The following is a 15,438-nucleotide window of genomic DNA, read 5'->3' as shown; positions in this document are numbered from 1 at the left end:
ACCCAGTTCTCCCAGATAAGAGTCCGCACACTTAACCACTACACCAAGCTGGCTCTCAACACCAAAATGACAACCCACCTCTGAATACCTTTTACCCAGAAAGCCCTACAGGGCTGCCATAAGTCACCTGTGACTTGATGGCAAAAAAAGAGAAATCTGACATGTGGGGAGAGCTAAAGCTGGAAGGGGAAACCTCCCAGATGTCATGGCTGTGGAGGGACTTGAAACAGAGACCAATCTCCCACTAGCCTTTTGCTGCTCTCACTCTCCCTTTTCCCATGGGGCTTCCATTGGATTTCACACCATCTGCCCGGGGGCTGCAACTAGCTTTGCCTTTTTCGTGTGGCAAACAGAAACTGGTTTTTAGAGGCTCTTGTCTGCTGCGCGAAAAAGGCGGCGTGAGTTGCAGCCCCAGGGCAGATAGTGTGAAATCCAACAGAAACCCCATGGAGAAGAGGCGAGTGAGAGCAGCATACAGCTGGTGCGAACTTGGCCTGGGACTTCCAAGTCCCGTGTTGCAGGCTGAGCTCCGGCCTCTTGGGGAGGGAGGGAGACCTCTACAGAGCAGTTTTGCCATTTGCTAATTTCTTTAAATATCTATTCCCCTGCTTTTCTCCCCGGTGGGGCACGAAGCCGCTGACACCATTCTCCTCCATTTTATCTTCATAGCAGGCTGTTAAGGAAGCCAAATGGAGAAAGAGTGATTCCCCTGGAGAACGTCTGGGGAGGAAGGAGCAGGGATTCAAACTGGGGTATCCCAGATCCTAGTCTTGACCCTCTTAACCGCTACACCACACTGCCTAGGGATGTTATACGGCAGGGCCTTTTGTTTGTTTGAGAGAGACAGACACTATTCTGGTAGGAAGGGTGGGCCAAGGCACCTGCGACAGGAAACTTGCACAAAAAATGGACAAAGAAAACGAGACCCAGCCACTCCAGGAAAAGCCACCGGACGTTACAGAGGCACAGACGCCACCCAGCAAAAAAAGGAGGGAGGTACCACACCAGGAGGGCAGTAACAAAGGACCACAAGTGCATGCAGGGAGGAAGACCCAATTCCCATCCCAACCCTGATTCACACCATTGCCGTTGCAAGGTAGCTTGTGCTGCCTGCGGTACCCCAGCATCGTGAGGTGGAATATCAGTTGCTCACCAACACACATGTGTGTCCTGCTTTCCAGACTGCTGTTACAGCTATCCCCAACAGGGACTACAGGGATGCTGAGCCATTTTGGGGGGGCTCATTTGGTGTGACAGCACAATGTGGCTTTTTTGCCCCATATGGGGGAAATCTAGACCAGCTCGATAACCTGCACTGGTCAATCACAGCAAAGCCAAGGGGTAACGATGGGGAATTGGATGCACATCCAGAGGTTAAGTGGTTTAGATGATGCAAATATACGAAACGCTGAGCATGTGCAGGATGCTTCTCTGGGCTCTGCTGGCATCCCAGGTGTGGCAGGGGCACGGTGCCAGCCTTGGCTTCTCAATCCCCATCGAAGGCCGCTTGCCGTTCACCTCGCAAGATGACCTCGGTGCTGAATGTGTCTCCTGCCCGGCCATCTCCTCTTCTCCTTTGAGCTGTCCTGCTCGCAGCTTGAGGCTGGAAGCAGCTTGGCTAGGTGGGATCCTGGTCTCTGCAGCCACAGCGGTGACCTCGGCCTGGAGCCATTTTAGCACAGAACTCTCAGAAAAGGCCTGGAGCTCTCACTGCAGAACTGTGATCCTTACTTACCGCTTCTCCTTGGCCACAGCTGCTCTCCTGATTTCACATCCTACGGAAGGCGAGGCAAACACACCGCTGAGCCGTGTCCCCGAGTGGTTCTGACAGGCAGATGATCTCCTTGAATCAATCCTGACAACCCTGTCCCTGAGGGGTGGGGGGAGGTTCCCTTCTCTTTTTACCACATCTATCGCTGTGATGCTTTGGAGCATTTACTCAGAGGTGTGCAGCTGATGCCGTGTGCAATCTCAAGAGACCAGACAGGTAGCTGGGGATGGTGTCGGTGCCCTACAATGCCTGATCCCTCCCTGTGCAGTAAATTTTGAAGGATTTTTTAATCAAATACACACACTCAGTGAAGGCTAAAGGCACTGGCACACTGACTGTTACAACACCCTCCTGTTGTGTTTTTCTTCCAGGCAGAAGTGTACTACTTTTGTGGTGCATCACCCAAAAGGTGACCTCCTCATTCTACCCCACTCCATTTCTTCCCCCACCCCTTCCACGCTTCGGCACAGGCAAGTGGACCCTTTACTCTGACCTTTTCCGCATGCTCGACTTACTCCTGATTTTCTTGGGAGTCGATCCACAAGCATCAGAGTTGGTTCGGGGGAAGTTCTTCCACAAGTCTGCCCTCCCTCTGCATTTTCACAGCTGTGGAGCCAGTTTATTTTTTTTCCCCACACCTTCCTTCAATAATGAGGATTTTCAAGGGAGAATTTTCAAGGGAAGGTGTTGTCATCGTCAGTGACATCACAGCACCTCACCCCGTCCTATGAACATATGAAGCTGCCTTTTACTGAATCAGACCCTCGGTCCATCAAAGTCAGTATTGTCTACTCAGACTGGCAGCGGCTCTCCAGGGTCTCAAGCTGAGGTTTTTCACACCTATTTGCCTGGACCCTTTTTAGTTGGAGACGCCGGGGATTGAACCTGGGACCTTCTGCTTCCTAAGCAGATGCTCTATCACTGAGCCACCGTCCCTCCCCTAAAATATTGATATATCGCTATAGCATTGTAGCAACAAGATTAGCAGATTCTCTGCACTCCTAGCTTTCATTTTTAAAAAGCTAGTTCCCTCCCTCACAGAGGTCTGTTTTTCTTTCTCTCTCCTCAAAGGAGAGGTTAGAAATTTCATTCAGAAAGAAAGAAAGCCGGAAATTCGGAGAACCCGCAAAGCATACTGCCATAATGCTCTAGTGATATATCAATATTTTAGTGATGTTGGGGGGAAAAACGAAATCACTTGTCTTCTGGGGTTAGGGAGGGAGTGGTTTGGCCACCACAGTCCAATCATTAAAAAGTAAGCTGGACATGGGTTGGAGTGGACAGAACAAAGAAAAGCGACAGGCACATAATGCACGAGGAAAAAGTCAATTCAGAATTGGCATCCAGAAAAAGACCTGGTAAAAGTGGTCTCAAAAGAACCATAAACAAAAAATAAAATTAAAATTAAAAATGTGTGCAGGAATTTGGATAAACTGAAGCAGTTGTGGGACCAGAACTGACAAAAAAAAATTCAGAAAAGCCCCCGACTGGGGGGGTGCCTGGCCACTTTTCCATTTCTTTGGAAAGCAATCTACAGCTCCTTTTGCTAGCTGTGCATTCATGCGCATGAGCTACCAAATGCACGGCCAGGCATGTCCTTCCAGCCTCATCTAACTCCACGCAGCTATACGCTTAATGCTCAGGCGCCTGCGCACTGGATCGCTGCCAAATTTTGCCCAAAGCAAAATTCTGAGGCAAATGTCAAGGTTCTCCTTAGGACCCCAAAGGATTTCCAAGAAGCAAAAGGTTGTTATTGTGAAGACCAAGGGTCTGTCAGGGATGGTGTGCGCTGCATATCCTGAAAGGCATGCATGATGCTCACAATATGTGCCAGCACTGAAATTGGCATGCAAGCTGGCTGGCTGGATCAGGAATGGATGGAAGAAAGCTGTAGAGGTATATTGGGGAAGAGCATTGTTAATACGAGGAGACAGTGGTGGACCACCAGTTCTTCTCTCTAGATGACAGCACCAGGTTGGAAGGGGGAGATTTTTCCTCTCACCTTTGGAATGAGTCCCAGCTGGACTCAGTTGTTTCACATAGGCTATAAGTTAGAACCTCAGCCCAAACTGGTGCTGAGCAACTTTTGGAATCAGACGATACACCGGAATCGACCCGCTGTTGATATTTTCAAGGCAGAAAGCAACGTGGGTATAATCCTTTTTTTTTTTTTTTGTTACTCTTGATTTTATGTTTATAATCTGTACAAATAAAGCTGTTTCTCCTTCCACCACTGGTTTGGTCATTGCTTCTTGAAATCCTTCAAAGAACCATTTGCCAAATGGGCAACACAAAGGCGTAGGGGCTGAGAGCCCTAAGGGCAGCTATTAAGTGTACAATACTGCTGATTCTTAAGGCAAAGGAGGGTAGTCTAAACTGGATGTGCAGGCAGGGGAGGAAATCCTTTTGTGCACCCAGAGCTTTCACTGTCCTGGTCCTGAGAGAACATTGCCCGGGTGAGGCCCCTGCCTTTTCCAGGTCCACATCTGGGCTCAGCGACACATGAGCGCACACTCTCAAGAGCATTGGTTTCTTTTGCAAATTTAACTGCAAGGATTGCTTTTAGCACAGAGGCAAAAAGCAATGGGGTGAACAGGGAACTTTTAACACTCTCCTTCATTGCTGTTTTTTGGCTGGAAAATGTCATCCTAGAGCTGATTTAACCCCCCCCCCCCACACACACACACACCAGAGGAAAAACAAGTAGGCTTTTTTCCTCCTTCCTAAAAGTAGCCCAGGGGTGGCTTTCCCCAGCAAGAAAATGGCAAAGGAGAAAAGTTCCGCTGCAAAAGGAGATTTTGCTTTAGGTTGGTGACTGCGTAGGGATTGGTGCTCGTTTTCCTTCAGATGGAGAAATATTTCTAGCAGTCTGCCCTCTGCCTCACAAATGCCCTTACCAGTTGAGCTCTCAGTGGGACAAAACTGAGGATTAGGAGGGGGAACCACATTTCAAACCTAACACCGAGATTCCAGAAACCCAACCATGTGATAATAACAGATTCATCCACTGCTTGCAATATTTAGTATCTATTTCACCCATATAGCCAGGTCTCTCCCTCCCTGGCCACTAGCAGGGGATGGGGGGTGGGGTAGCATTGCCAGAGCCACGTTGGGAAACTTCTGGAGATTTGGAATAGATTTTGGGAAGACAGTGGGAAACAATGTCACAGAGTCCACCCTCCCAAGCCCCCATTTTCTCCAGGAGAACTGATGTCTGGAGATGAGATGTCATTCCAGGGGATCCCCTCTCACCTGGAGGCTGGTGTCCTGATTGCCTTGCAAACAAAAAGCTACCAGCCCACATTGTTGTTTGTTCAACCAGCACACGCTCATCTGCTTGGACAAATGATTGCTAACTGGGACAACCAGCAGGCTATTCTGCCTCGCCCCAGGCGACTGAGTGAAGGGCTGCTTATGAGAGCCATGCTTTGGCTCTGACAGGTTGTCCGGGTCTTTATTAATGTTAAAAATCTTGCAAAACCTTAGTGAACCAGAGACCACAACGGGACAGAGGAAAAGCCAAATGTTGGTTCTGAATGACCCTGCACACCTGCACGCAGCCTAGAAGCAGTTCATTCCCAAAACCTTGCCTTTTGTAAGACATAGTCGCCAGCGTTGGGACATGCCCTCCATCCATCCCAATCCGGCCGTTTGGCTGGCAAAAGCTGAGAGGAAATTAGCCACACGTGAGTCTAGATTTGGCCCAGCTCTCCAGGGCCATCAGGCCTCCCTTCCCACCACCACCACCACTTCAGGAGCATGCGGGGAAACAGCAGCCATGCACCACAGACATGCAATTGCCCCTAACACACCAAGAATTGGGCATTACCTGCCAATGCCTGAACGCCCTTATCCAAGTGCACACGGTAGCATGAGAGGGGGGTAGAAACAGGGTTCAGGAAGGGTCCCCAGAGAGGTCAACCCAGAGACCAGACCACACCCACCAGGCGAGCCCTCTCCAAAGGACTGCCTCTTTCCTTCCCCTCCTGTCCCCCTTTTGTCGAACAAAGTCTGTGGCATTGTGGCACTCAGACAAGTCCATTCCTTTACTTTGGTTGCTGTTTGCATGGGGCAGGGAAATTTGCAATATCACCTCCAATGTTCCCTCTGAGCTGCAGAGTCTTGTGAGCAAAAATTCTACTTTGTGAGCTACTGGCACCAAGGTTGTGAGCTACTGGCATTAAAGCTGTGAGCTACTGCATTCATTACTGTGCTCTGGGGTCATCCTTCCTGAGCTACGACAAAAATGTGTGAGCTGGAGGCTTAACTCAGCTTAGAGGGAACACTGATCACCTCCCAGATTTGACCTGGCTAAATGCTACCCAGAAAGAAGAGATGCTTCTGGCAGCGGCTCCCTGTAATATGCAGAACTCTGTTTCATGTTTTCTATTAGTTCCAGGGTACCAGAGTCTGGAGGAGTTCTAGCCCATTTTACTTATGACCAGGGCTTTTTTTTTTTTTTTAAGCAGGAACGCAGTTCCGGCTGGCTTGGCATCAGGGGATGTGGCCTAATATGCAAATGAGTTCCTGCTGGGGTTCTTCTACAAAAAAGCCCTATGTGGGGAAAAATGGTGATGCCAGAGGGTGTGGCCTAATATGCACATGAGCTCCTGCTGGGTTTTTCCCTTACAAAAAAGCCCTGCGCAAAACAATGGTGATGCCAGGGGGTGTGGCCTAATATGCAAATGAGTTCCTGCTGGGCTTCTACTACAGAAAAAGCCCTGCTTATGACTTTGCGTAAGCTGGCTGGACAAGCTGTTCTGAAGGACTCTGGTAGGCCATGGATTTCTTTGTTTGCTTGTTCTGGGTAACGTCATACTTGTTGGACTCAAGACAACCCTCAGTGTATTCGTGACTGCAGCCCACCCATGGTAAAACAGTTCTGGCCCACAAAGACAACCCCCCTCCCAACACTTCTTGTAAAATCCAGCATTTAAAACAGAAGGTGAGAAAAGCCCTGGTTTGGTTTATCCAGCATCCTGCTTCCAACAGGGGATGGCCAGGATGCCACCATAAGTCCATGGGGAGAACTTGAAAGTGACAGGCTTCCCTCTATGTTGCATTTGGACCAACTAGTATTTAGAGGTACGCTGCCTCTGAGCATGGAGGTTCCATTTAACTGTCTTGGCTAACAACCGTCGACAGCCCCTTTCTCAGGCACAAATGTACCTGGTTGCCTTTTTAAGCGGATGGCCCTTCTGATGGCAGCAGCAAATTCTGTTATAGAAACACCCAATCGGAGCCAGTATGTGTGACAGGTCTCGGGGGTGAAACATGGTCCCCAAGTTGCAATTCTGTCTTAAAAGAGCTGCCTTCTATTAACTTGGGTCCAAATTCCCCCTGACCCTATGGTGTCTGTTGTAACAGGAGGTGTCTCTTCGTGGTCTTGGCCTGGTCTTGTGACTGAAGATGAACCCCAGGCCTTCCTGTGTGCAAAGTAGGTGGTCAGAGAGACTAAATTACTGCACAATACGGTGTTTGCAGTGCCTTCCACTAGCTGCTTACATACTTGGGATCCTTGGGGATCTTCGGAGTTTGCAAAGGGAGCACCAGACGTGCCCCTCTTTCTGTTCCCCATGGCTTTATGCTGCATCTGGTGTGCATATTCAGCCTGGGGAAGAGAATCCTCAAGGAAGGCATGATTCTACTCTTCATAGACCCAAATGGTGGCCACATGGAAGAGGGCAAAGACTGGTTCTCTGCAGCGGCAGAAAGCAAGACTAGGTCTAACAGGCGGGTAACCTTCAGCCAGGGCTTTTTTTATAGCAGGAACTCCTTTGCATATTAGGCCACACACAGACACGATGTAGCCAATCCTTCAAGAGCTTACAGGGCTCTTAGTACAGGGCCTACTGTAAGCTCTTGGAGGATTGGCTACATCAAGGGGGTGTGGCCTCATATGCAAAGGAGTTCTTGCTACAAAAAGAGCCCTGCGCTTCAGCTGAACATTAGAAAAAACTTCCTAAGGGTAACAATGGCTCAGCCCCTTGCTACCTGAGATTTAGGGACTGAACCTGGGATAAGCAAAGCAGCTTTCTTGCTGTAGCAGAATGGTTAAATCAACACCGGGGAGTCCTGCTAGGATTGAGATACAATGAGAGGCCCTGAACTGTAGCTTACTTAGCTTGTGTTTAAACCCATCTCTGTGGTCCTAAAATTGCAGAGCAGAGGCCTAATCGCTTGAAGACAGGACCAGACTTTGTCTCCGGACTTGCCAACACCAGGATCCCCCTTCTGGTCTCTTGGCCCTGCCTGAGCAATTTGCTTGACCTCCCCTCCCCCCTCCCAACAGAGGGACTCACCTGGCTTTCCACCAGCATAGCCATATCCATGAACATGTCGTGGAGCTCCCGGATGCTGGTTTCCAGCTTAATGATCTCGCTGTGCCGCGTCTCGATCTCGTTCAAGGCCTGCTTTGTGATGTTGGAGTCCATGATGATCTGGCAAAGGGAAGCAGGAAGTGAACAGGACGTGGTGGTGGACGGCCGGAGAAGAGCTGCCACACCTGGGCAAACTGGTGAGACGCTGTGTGGAGCCCTGACTGGAGACTGAGGCATATCACTTCTTGTAGGAATGGAGGTGGGAAGGGCCATTGAGTCAGCGCCAATTGGGTATAGAGGTTAAGAGTGGCAGACGCTAATCTGGGAGAACCAGGCTTGATTTCCCACTCCTCCACAGGAAGCCTGCTGGGTGACCTTGGGTCAGTCATAGCTCTCTCAGAGCTGTTCAGTAAAGAGCAGTTCTCTCACTCAGCCCCACCTGCCTCACAGAGTGTCTTTTGTGGGGAGAGGAACGGAAAAGGAGATCGTAAGCTGCTCTGAGTCTCTGAGTGAAGGGCAGCGTATAAATCCAATCTCTTCTTCTTCAAATCACAACTGATTTGTGGTGACCCCTCTAGGGTTGCGGACCTCCAGGCAATGGCTGGAAATCTCCCACTATTGCAACTGATTTCCAGGAAACAAAGATCAGTTCCCCTGGAGAAAATGCCTGCTTTGGAAGGTGGAGCTATGGCATTATACACCATTGAAGCCCCTCCCCTCCTCTAACCCTCCCCTCCTCAGGCTCCACCCCCAAACTCTCCAAGTACTTCCCAACCTGGAAGCTGGCAATCCTACCCCCCTCAGGGGATTTTCAAGGCCAGAGAGGAACAGAGGTGGTTTGACGGTGTGATTCTGGACTTCCTTTGTGGTTCCCCCATCTTCTGTTTAGCGTCTGAGATATGACAAGAATGGGCTACGCCTGGGCCATCCATGTTAGGGCCCGTCAAAGAGTGGTGGGGTTAAAATGTATTAATTGAATTCAAACAATCCATTCCAATATCAAAGGAGAATTCAAAATCCAAGCTAGAAATTCCCACAAAAACATTCCTCCTTTGGGGGAAGGAGAGAGAGATACATCGCTAAATAACAAACCAAATCAAATTATTAATCAAAAAGCCCTTGGGGAAATAGTCTTTCAAGCCCTCCTCGAAAGTCCCTGAGGATAGATCCTGCTGCTTGGTCCCAGAAGGGCTGCTCTGGGCTGGAGACTGAAGAAGAAAAAGGCCAGTTTCTGGTGGAGAGTTGCCAGCCTCCAGGTGGGGCCTACAAATCTCCTAGAATTACAACTGATCTCCAGGTGGCAGAGATCAGCTCCCCTGGAGAAAATGGCTGTTTAGATTGGTGGACTGTAGGGCATCATACCCTGCTGAGGTCCCTCCCCTCTCAGACTCCATCCTCCACAGGTTCCACTCCCAAAAACTCTAGGTATTTCCCAACCCTGAGCTGGCAACTCTTAACTGGAGGGCAGATGGACAAAGGGACAAGGCAGGGAACACAGGGAAGGAATCAACAGCAAAGAATTCTGGGAAGGCTTCAGGCGCACAAGTTCATACCTGGACCCTTCCTTATTGTGGCAAATGACTAGGGCTTGGCCACACAGCCCACTTAAGAAAGGTATATCCACTCAGCAGATGGCCTTTGGCATAACCCACCTTCCTCGTTGCAATGAGTTTCAAGGGCAGAGGAGATGACCTACCCCAGAGGAGAAAATAGCCGGGTTCCCGCTCTCGAGCATGTCCTCCAGTTCCTCACTGGTGGTGGTTCGGCCAGCTGCAATGGACACAGGCCAAGAATTAACAGGAGAACAATGCGAACCACAGAAGGAAGGTTTTTGTCTGCCTGGCTAACTCCCTGATCATTGGAGAACTGTCACCTTCTCCCTTATTTAAGGGATGTTTTTAGCTGAAATCATCCCACCATTCTTTTGGTCGGTTCCACTTGTCCATACGGCTGGCAGGGATGATGACAGGGTCCAGGTCGGCTGCGAATTCACCCTCTGAGAAGCTGTTTTTAGTCACACTCCTCATATTCTACGTTGCCTAGGACGATGTCAGACAAAGTGAATAGACGACTGCCTATCTACAACGCGTACATTGGGTAAAATGTAAAAAAAATCAATTGCCTTGGAAGCACAGAAGCTTCACACAGTATCCCCGATCCTCCACATTCCCCAGTTAAGGGGACAATGCTTTTGAAACAAATGACAAAGGTGACATGACCCCAAGGGTAATGAGAGAAAGAAATTTTACTTACAAAAGTAGAAGCACATCTTACATGACTACACTACTGAAATGTTGGAACTACTACCGGGTTTAACTGTTAGTAAAGGACAATCCCACCTAGGTAGTTATTTAACAGCACCGAAAAATGGTTTTAAAATGTTTTAATAGTGTTTATTGTTTGAAGTTTGATTGTTTAATTTGTGTTTATTGTCTGAAATTTGGAATTGACTGTTAGCCGCCCTGAGTCTGCTTGCAGAGAGGGTGGGGTATAAATTAAAGGTAATAATAATAATGTGCATGGAGGTACGTTTATCCTATTGTGAACAGATAAACTTCACAAACAGATTAACTTGCTATAGCTCCAAGCCCAGGTAAGAGAGAGAAGAAGATGAAAGAAGGAAAGCAAGAGCCAAAGAGGCTCAAGATTTAACCAATAAGAGAAAGGGGCCAACCGCCAAGTGTGCCTGAGTGCGAGAATTCTAACCCCTTTCCTCCCAGGTCTTCTTGCACAAAGAGTTCCGATATCCAAAACCTTGCCACTCTCCCCGAGCATCTTGAGAAGCCAGCCCAATTCTTGACTAATTGTGAAAGATTCTGAATGGATATGTGATTGTATTGCTGGTTTGCGTCCCAGTACCTGATGAAGTGAGACATGAAATGGCTGATCTAAGCTAGCGACCGGTTGTATTTTGGGGACATTAGGAAAGACTTTTTGCAATCCACAGGTGTGTTTGAGAGAGGCAGGGTCTGTATATGAAAGATTATATTCCGGACCATGGACCCAATGAAATTCTATGTGCATCGGAACTTTTTTCATCTGAAAAAACTGTTTACTCCAGCAGGGTAGGGAGCTTGCTCCTTCAGCACAGAAGTCGGGTTTTGATGCTATTAAGCTGTTATGCTTGACTTTTGCACTAATCGTTTACCTTGAAGAAAGAGCACAAATATATTTTGATTGAATATTTATCAATCTTCATTACACTGATTGAGTAATTGTGGCCGTAAGCCTGGTAGCTTCTGTTGAGTTCCGATAGCCAACAATTTAAGGGATGTTTTTAGCTAAAATCATCCCACCCTCCTCTTGGTCCTCCACCAGTCCGTACAGCTGACGGGGATGATGGCAGGGTCCAGGTCAGCTGTGAATTCTCTTTGAGAAGGTGTTTTAAGCCACCCTCCTCATACTCCACGTTGCACAGAACGACGTCAGACCAGGTGAGCCAATGACTGCCTATCTACGACATGTACGCTTTCTGCATCCTGCAATCTTTGCTGTTTTGAGCTCTCCTCCTTGGGGGTTTCTTTAGAGAGTAAAGCCCAGCACTACAGGTAACTTTTAATTGCGCTTTTGGCAAACTGCTTTGCTGACAGAACTGGAGCAGTCGCCCAGAAAAGCTGCTAATGAGGCTGCTGGGAGGCTTGAATTGCTCTGAGGAAGCAGCATCACTACAGGGAGACAGCGGGGTGGGGAGTGGGGCTCACGGACTGGAGCCTCAGCAAATGGTACAGAGAGAGAGCGTGAGAGCACAGAAGACGGGCCCAAAAGCAAACATCAGGGATCACGAGACACAGAACAGCCAAAGGTATGGGAAAAGAAAGCTCATGGAGACAGAAGCACACAGCACATTGTCTCCTTTTGATGCTAGAGGCCGCAATCCCTTCCCTTTCTGCCATAGCAGGATGGACCTCACAGGCATCGCTATAACTAAAGGCTGACCCACATGCAGGTAGGTGTCTTAATGGTCAACTGGGATTATGCCAGTGTCCTTCCCAAGACAAGTAACATACCAGACTGCCTAGCAAGTAGCGTGGGAAGAAGTGGTAAGGGGCTTCGCTCTCTGGTCTGCTTGCCAACCACTGACCAAATCCAAGATTGACTTTGCTTCCTTTCTCCCAGAGAGTGCCAGTTTGGTGTAGTGAGCGGACTCTTATCTGGGAGAACCGGGTTTGATTCCCCACTCCTCCACTTGCATCTGCTGGAATGGCCTTGGGTCAGCCATAGCTCTGGCAGAGGTTGTCCTTGAAAGGGCAGCTGCTGTGAGAGTCCTCTCAGCCCCACCCACCTCACAGGGTGTCTGTTGTGGGGGAGGAAGGTAAAGGAGATTGTGAGCCGCTCTGATTCAGAGAGAAGGGCGGGGTAGAAATCTTTAGTCTTCTTCGGTCTTCTTCCCTCCCAGAAAGATTTGCTGCCCTGCGCCACAAGACGGGAAGCTGTCTTCACTCAGCACTTCCGCTCTGCATATGGCATTCACAGCATTCTCCTCTCCAGTCCCCCACATCTCCCACTCAGCCCTTCTATTCTAGTCCCTCTCGTCTGCACCTCCGCCCCGCTACCTGTTAATCCAGCCACTTGCACCCCCAGACTTTCGTGCTGGCTGCCTGAAAAAGCCACGCTTGCAGACAGACACAGCAAGCCTCTCTGTGCTTCTCTGCACCTGAACACACGGCTTGCCAGCCACAGTCAAAAGACAGGCTATGCCACCCACTTGGCTCAGCAGCCAAGTGAATGCCAAGCTCCAGGCCTCGGATTCAGTGGGAGTTCACAGGAGCACAGCTCCTGAACCTTTCTGAGAGTTCCTCCTCCTCCTTCTGAGACTTCCACCTCTTTGTGCATTGAATAGTAGGTGCAGCTGCATAACAATCCCTGGATGAGCCCCACCACCTATTTTTCTACAAAATGACCCCTGCCAAGCTCAACTGTGGCTGTCCCTGTGTTGTTGCACCTGTGGGTGTCCCTGTTCTCCTGCTTCTCAGTTACGTCACACTTGCAACTTGCGCTTTGGCCAGCTGCCCCCAAAACTATCTTTGTGCAAAGCAATATGGAAAACTTGTGCCCAAACATGATCCAGATATAATTTGCAAGTGCACGGGGCGCTTCTACAAATGCACCATCAACAAGCTGCACTCTTTGTTCCTTGTGGGTTACCTGGGATGGAGGACAGAATATCTACCTTAAGGGGAATGGCAGTTCACTAGACACACCCCCCCAGAAAAAGAAACGGAAAGAGGAGGGAGTGCCTGAAGTTCAGCTGTGGAGAAGGGGATTTTTTCTTCTGCTTCTTGTCTTAGAGGGAGTTGTGCCAATGTCACACTCTCGATCAAGAACAAAGCAGTGAAATGGACAAAATATATATATTTTTGTCGCCCTGGTAAAGCTTGAGTTAGCAATGCTTCCCAAACCGGAGACTGCCTCAATGACCAAGAGGGCCAGAAAGTCAAAACTGACAAGTATGGACAAGAGATTCCACTCTGTGTCTTAAAGCCAGCTGAAAACCTATATGACCCAGTCGGTTTCACTTCTCAACGGGACTTCTCAACAGTCCAAGAAGAAGGTTCAAGGCAAGGTTCAAAGCAGCTTCACTTTGTATGGATGAATGCAGATGAGCAGGCATCCAAACTACTAAAAAAAAACCCAACTTCAGAACCTCAAAAAACGTAAAAGGGAGAGGGGGGTCACAACAACCTGGTGAAGGTGACAGTGGAACTATATTGTCACAGATACTAGTCAGGGCAATCTCACTCCCAGAAAGTACCCATTACACTCAGTAGGGAGGAAAGAATGCATTTTCCCAGCACCAAAAGATTGGTGTTTTTTTTTTTTTGGGGGGGGGGGTGGAGCCTGAATTGTCCATGTTTAGTAGAGGTGCCACAGCGACAAAAATAATTCCCTGGAAAAGGACTCTGATAGTTTCTTGTTTTCTGAGACCAGATTAGCCTCTAAGGACATATCAACATTGGCTGCAATCATAAACACTACATAATGCACTTTAAATCCACTTCCCAACTGGATTATACTGTGTGAACAGACAAAAAGCCATTGTACACTTTTTCTTCTTAAAGAATACTAGGGTATTTTGTGAGTACCAAGGGCTCTCCAGGAGACGATTCTCAGCCTCTGCACCAAACTACATTTCCCAGAATTGCCAAGATGGGGGGAGGGCATGTTAATTAAACTGGTACAAAGCCAATATATAGCTATAGGAGTTAATACGGCCCAAATTTCTGTTACTTTTTAAATAATGGCTGTTGTGATTGTTCCAGGTCTTGAGTCTTTTATGTGAGCTTCAGGGTGTTTAAAACATTTTTTTAAAGCTAACCCAAAATGAGCTCCCCCGCCCCCGGAAAAAAAAGGTGTCTTATTCATTTTGTGCTACAGTCAAATATTAGATTTCAAATCCACCCCAAAAAAGCGATTTGCAAGAGGAGAACAAGATAAAAACTGTGACAGGTTAAGTCATTTGGCTGCAAAAGGTGTGCACACTGAGCTGGGCCCCCTGGCACTACTCACTGATTTCCAGCTGCCTCTGGATCCGCCCCTTGCAGCGCTCCCGATAGTCCGACTGGGTCGCGTTGTACTCCGACATCACCTCTACAAACTTCCGAGATAGAGTGGAATGCTGGAAGGGAGAAAGAGAGGGAGCAATGTGAGGCCCACAAAGGGTTTCTGCGTCAATCCAGGCTCTAGTCCCAAATTAGAACAACAAACAAAAGGCTGAATTCTGTCCCCCCCCCCCCCCACCACACACACATACACCATCTTCCTTTCGGCTCACGCATTTTGACTCCTCTCCTTTGATTAAAGAATGGTGTTGCTGAACGTCTATAATTTGTTCTCTTTGACACATCATCCATCTGTTCTATTTCAAGGAGCTGGGGAGCCAGAGAAGCATTACGTATTTATTTATACAGCCCAAGATTAGGATCCAGAACCAAGTTGGGTTTTAGGTAGGTAGTTGCATTGGTATGCAGTAGAAGAGCTAGATTTGAATTCAATCGCATAGTAAAGACCAACAAGTTTTCCGGGGGATGCCCTGACCTGGATAGCCCAGGAGGCAAGCCTTAGCTTGTCAGATCTTGGAAGCTAAACAAGGTTGACACTGGCAAGTACTGGGATGGGAGACCTCCAAGGAATACCAAGTCAGGAGAACAAGGGTAGGCTTTATTCAGCCACCTCTCTGAATACCCTCCAGGCCCCCAACAGGGGTCAGTCACCAAAGGTCACCATGACTTCCAGACACACACACAGCTTTTTTTCAAGAAAAAGCCCAGCGGGAACTCATTTGCATATTAGGCCACACCCCCTGGCATCACTATTGTTTCGTGCAGGGTTTTTTGTAGAAAAAGCCAA

General features: G+C 48.5%; 1 protein-coding gene across 1 annotated transcript in view; it reads right to left on the bottom strand.

Annotated features, from left to right (window-relative positions):
- The window catches only part of STX1A (syntaxin 1A), a 63,287-nt gene that overhangs the window by 2,306 nt on the left and 45,543 nt on the right, over positions 1-15,438 (bottom strand). The window contains exons 6-8 of the mRNA XM_060259308.1: positions 14,599-14,707; positions 9,788-9,861; positions 8,074-8,211 (exon numbers count right to left, since the gene is read on the bottom strand). Coding sequence (XP_060115291.1) covers positions 8,074-8,211; positions 9,788-9,861; positions 14,599-14,707 — 321 coding nt within the window. The remainder of the gene's footprint in view (positions 1-8,073; positions 8,212-9,787; positions 9,862-14,598; positions 14,708-15,438) is intronic.

The sequence above is a fragment of the Heteronotia binoei genome, chromosome 18, assembly GCF_032191835.1.
Source record: "Heteronotia binoei isolate CCM8104 ecotype False Entrance Well chromosome 18, APGP_CSIRO_Hbin_v1, whole genome shotgun sequence".
NCBI lineage: Eukaryota > Metazoa > Chordata > Lepidosauria > Squamata > Gekkonidae > Heteronotia > Heteronotia binoei.
Note: the sequence above shows the minus strand (reverse complement) of the source record. Positions and strands in the feature narration are given on the sequence as shown.